Source organism: Cibotium barometz, chromosome 63 (genome assembly GCF_041138505.1).
Source record: "Cibotium barometz isolate CiBa-2024 chromosome 63, ASM4113850v1, whole genome shotgun sequence".
In the NCBI taxonomy this organism is placed as follows: domain Eukaryota; kingdom Viridiplantae; phylum Streptophyta; class Polypodiopsida; order Cyatheales; family Cibotiaceae; genus Cibotium; species Cibotium barometz.
This window is the reverse complement of record NC_141108.1, coordinates 5326401-5330552: the sequence shown is the minus strand read 5'-3', so window position 1 is coordinate 5330552 and position 4152 is coordinate 5326401. Positions and strand designations below refer to the sequence as shown.

Below are 4152 nucleotides of genomic sequence, written 5' to 3'. Positions count from 1 at the left end.
TGTTTTTCTGGACAAAAAAACTTCCTCTTCCTTTTCTAAAAAATATGGTAGGCTGACCTACTAAAGATGCATATAGAGAAAGCAATTAGAGTTTCATAATTTTTCATGCCACTACGAAACTTGCTTCTACACACATTCCTCCCATATCATGTAAAAGATACATAACCAGCCTCGCTTAATGAATCTAGGATGCCATTTGTTCAAGGATACTCAACAAAATTTACCTCACTTGACTATTACTGAAGAAAACTAAATAAATCACCTCTCTTATGCAAACTGCTTGCCTGACAACAAGAAGCAGGCGTAACAAGGCAGTTTTTGGTCAACGCATGGTAGAATAGATGACCCCAAAAAAAAAAATCTCAATATTCCTCGCAGACAGATATTCCATCTTTACATTGAGAAATAATTGCCATTGACATGAACCTTTTTCGTCATCATCATAATAACTCTAACCTGATTCAGACCTTGCTTTGTCCTAAACAACTACCTATCTAAAGAAGCAATTACTTCCCAATACTTAGGGGCAGAGGAGATAAGGTCATGAAGCTCTAGAAAAGGTAATCAGCGCATTCCGTCCTGCCCACCCTACTAGCCTTCCCTCACAAGCCTTCGAAATGCAAAAACAAATGACATGTTACACTCTTTAACCCAGGAAAATTAGCACAAGATAGAAGAAAGTTTCACCTTGACTGAGAAAAACCTCGTTTAGAGAATTTCAGGCAGTCAGTGATTGAGTTCACTTGGCAGGTGCAGGCTCGGAAGTGGTAGCACCAGCGTTTCCATTAGGCTCAGCTCCCTTCACTAAAGATCCATCTCCCTCATCTGAGGGGGGGGATGGCTCAGGCAGCCTGGCTTCGACAACTGCAGAGTCTCCAGCTTCAGATGCTACAGGCTTCCCGTCAACTATTGGTACGTACCGGCCTTCGATAAAACCTTGCTCATTCAGAACACTTACAAACCGATATGTGACCTGCAGAAACCAAAAGAGTCTTTGGTAGAAGCACTAAAATCATAAAAATTACAGCTTCCATTCCATGGACATGTTTGTGAACAGAGCTCCGCTACAAACTATGTATGCCTGGCCTGTGAATCAATACCTCTGGTTTGCGACTGAATTTGCCCAACACTGCTGAAGAGATTGCTGACAGCTTGCCTTCAAGAAGCTTGCTCTTCAGATCCTTCTGAACAAGGGGCGTGAACTGCTTATCCAAAGAGCGAGCGGCATTTAGCCATGCCAAAACAATGACAAGAAGGATGCCACCGAGATATGGTGTCGATGAGGCAAGAGATCCAAAGCCAATAATGAGAAATTGCTGAATAAGAGCACCTCCTGATTTCCCCAAGGGATTGCAAACAACGTCGATAGCAGCCTTGCCCTTAACCTGCACATGGGATATGACAAGCATTGGCAACTCTAGACAATCCCTTTACTCCCACTATCCTGGAGGAGAACCAGAAAATAAAGAATACCTTGGTGTCCTCATCTAGAGGAATGTACGCCATCTCTTTGCAAGGGTCAAAGAGACTGTATTTGGCACTTTTACTGAAAATATTTTGAATAGCACCCACATAGACCGCTGCAAGCAAAGGGGTCATCCCCATACTTGCCAAAAGAGGAGTCAATGGTTCACTGCAGAGAATTAACGCGAAGAATCCAACGCCTGTTATGAGTAGAACTGTTGGAGTGATTGTGGCAGCCACCCCCCATCCATATTTTCGAAAGATGTAGCGACTGAGCAGCATCATGCTGAATGTAGCTATTCCAGTGTATGATGAGAAATCTCCCATAAAAGATGAGTAGTCATTTGGGCTTGGAAACTTCACATAAACAAGGGGGGGAACCATGGTAAATCATAAACTCCACCTGGGCACATCAAGAGAAATAAGAGTCGAAAAATGTTTACCTGAGCTTTTAGCTTGGATTTCCAGGTTACTTCTACAAGATTGATACTGATACCGTAGGCCACGACAAGTGTGGCAAGGTCACGGATATATCTGGAGCTCAAAAGAAACTTCAAGCTCTCCATCATACCTAACTTAGGCTTCTCCTTCTGCACAAGAGAACACAGATCGCCACAGACGAGCATGTTGACAAAGGGATTACACATAGCAAAACCAGAGATAAACAACTTCTACAGCTGGACTCTTATGTCGGTAAAATTGTTTGCTCACCTTCTTCCTAACTTCTGCTTTGGGCAGTGACGGGTCGTTCACAACAAATTTGTTGACCCACCAGTGAATACCACAGATGACAAGGCCCAATGCCACGACCAAGCTCATCATACCTTTCAAAGAGAGACCCCAACCATCCACACCAGGAGGTAGATTATCTCGCATGTGTGAGAAATATTTGACAGTGCGGCCAGAGAAAACCAATGCAATATTTGCTCCAAGGCCAAAGAGAGGATAGAACTGCTTGGCTTCATCAACAGTAGTGATCTGCATAATTAAAAAGCAGTTGCTAAGCTTGGGAATAGTGAGCACCAGCGTATAGCATGGAACTAGCAACACCATTCTTGGGATCATGGGAGATGAGGGGCCATGATCTGGTTTCCAGACAAAAACCCGGAGTAAAGTACCACAGACATGGGCAATGATGGGTTTTAACATCAGAAGATCCAATACAAGAAAAAGCGTGAAAAAGCCGTTTAAAAGCGTTGTTTGGATGTAGAGAGAAGACAGTAGATATTACCTGGTTTGCAAAGCCCCAGAAGAGGACTGAAACAACGACACTTCCCCATAGCTCGGCCATGACATAGAAGAGGCAGAATGTCCAGATGCGGAGGATGGCCACAGGCCCAAGAAAACTTGGCCCCAAGAACTGAAGCAGAGAGTCAGCCAGTGCAGTTGGGTGGAGCGCATCCTTCAATGGGTAGAGCAGAAAGGCGAAGCCCCCAAAGAAGGCTATGAAGGGCAGGATGCAAGAGTAGAAAAGGGCCTCCTTTGAGAGCACATTGGCCAGCTTTGTGTAAACCAGCATGAACCCTATGGCCATGGGCAGGTTCACCCATGTCTTTAAAAAGGGTATGATCTCTGCACTGCTCCCCTTTGCCGTCACCACCAGCACATCTTTGGTGTCCCTGAGAATGGTGTAGTTGAACAAAATGCAGAAAAACATCAACCCCAGTGGTATGACCTTCTTCAGTGTAGTGGTCTCTATGCCGAAAACCTTCTTCGGACTACGGTTAGGGTTTGCAGGCGAGATGCTGCTTGCTGATGCCGATGCCGCTTTTGCCCTCACCGCAACATGGCGTTGCTTCAGAACTTTCCCTGCCGCGCCATCGCCGCTGAAAGAGAGTAGCCGTTGGATGTCGCCTGCTGCAAAACCTAACCCTGGTCTGTCAAAACCTAACCCTAACCCCAGCCTGCGCTTTGCGGGTCTTAATCCGCTCCTACTGCTGAAGCTCGCGCATGGCGACGGTTGCGCAGAGATTAATGAAAGAGAAAAAATTCCACCGCCGCCATGGCGGGCTGCAGCGACAGAGGCGGAAGAGGACAGCAATGAGGAAGCCATAGCTACAGAGAAGCTTCCTTCTCCTCAGCTATGGAGCCAAGGGCAACCAAAACCCTTATTTTCTCTGTGGGAAACCCTAATCACTGTGCAAAGAGAGGCATGGAGTAGAAGAGTAAGAGACGCGAGAGGCGAAGAGGGTATCACGGGACGATGTCAATGCATCCTAGTCTTCCTCCATAGCCAGAAAAGCTCCTCTTTTTCAGCCGAAAATATCCAACCTGTCACCAAGGTCTAGATTTCTGCCAAATGTCCTCGCTCTTTTTGTAGGGTCTCCTTTTCGTAAAGGCATTAAATTTCAATCATGAAAGAAAGGTATAGTAAAAAGGTATATGTGAGCCACATACTGATACATCCATATATGTGAGCCACATACTGATACGTCCATAAGGAGCCCATTCTCATGGACGGCCCACCCTGACATTGTGCTTGAACAGCCCTATATTTCCACTCTAACCACCTCAGATTGCGTCGTCGCCTAACTTGTGAACCTGTTGTTGATGTGCACTCTTTGATGCCGAATTTGTGAACCTGTTGTTGATGTGCACTCTTTGATTCGTGCAAATGTATGTGTCAGAGCTTCATACCTTGCCCACCCCTAGCAACCACCTCCCTATAATAGGGAGAGAACAATGCAA

The 4152-nt window shown here is 45.6% G+C and overlaps 1 protein-coding gene across 2 annotated transcripts; it reads right to left on the bottom strand.

The window, feature by feature from the left end:
- Positions 1–342: 342 nt before the first annotated feature.
- On the bottom strand, positions 343–3782 carry LOC147603593 (ADP,ATP carrier protein 2, chloroplastic-like). Of its 2 annotated transcripts, XR_015265490.1 has the most exons (7): positions 2696–3782; positions 2176–2442; positions 1908–2054; positions 1474–1821; positions 1101–1385; positions 688–973; positions 343–610 (listed from the first exon to the last, which is right to left on the bottom strand). XR_015265490.1 is itself a non-coding variant. In XM_086795816.1 (6 exons), exons 1-6 carry the CDS (start codon positions 3515–3517, stop codon positions 740–742), a joined length of 2103 nt encoding a protein of 700 aa, XP_086651942.1. In that variant the 5' UTR covers positions 3518–3782; the 3' UTR covers positions 343–739. The 2 variants fall into 2 exon arrangements, 1 of the variants encoding a protein (XP_086651942.1); XM_086795816.1 differs by having other exon boundaries at positions 343–973.
- Positions 3783–4152: the final 370 nt, after the last annotated feature.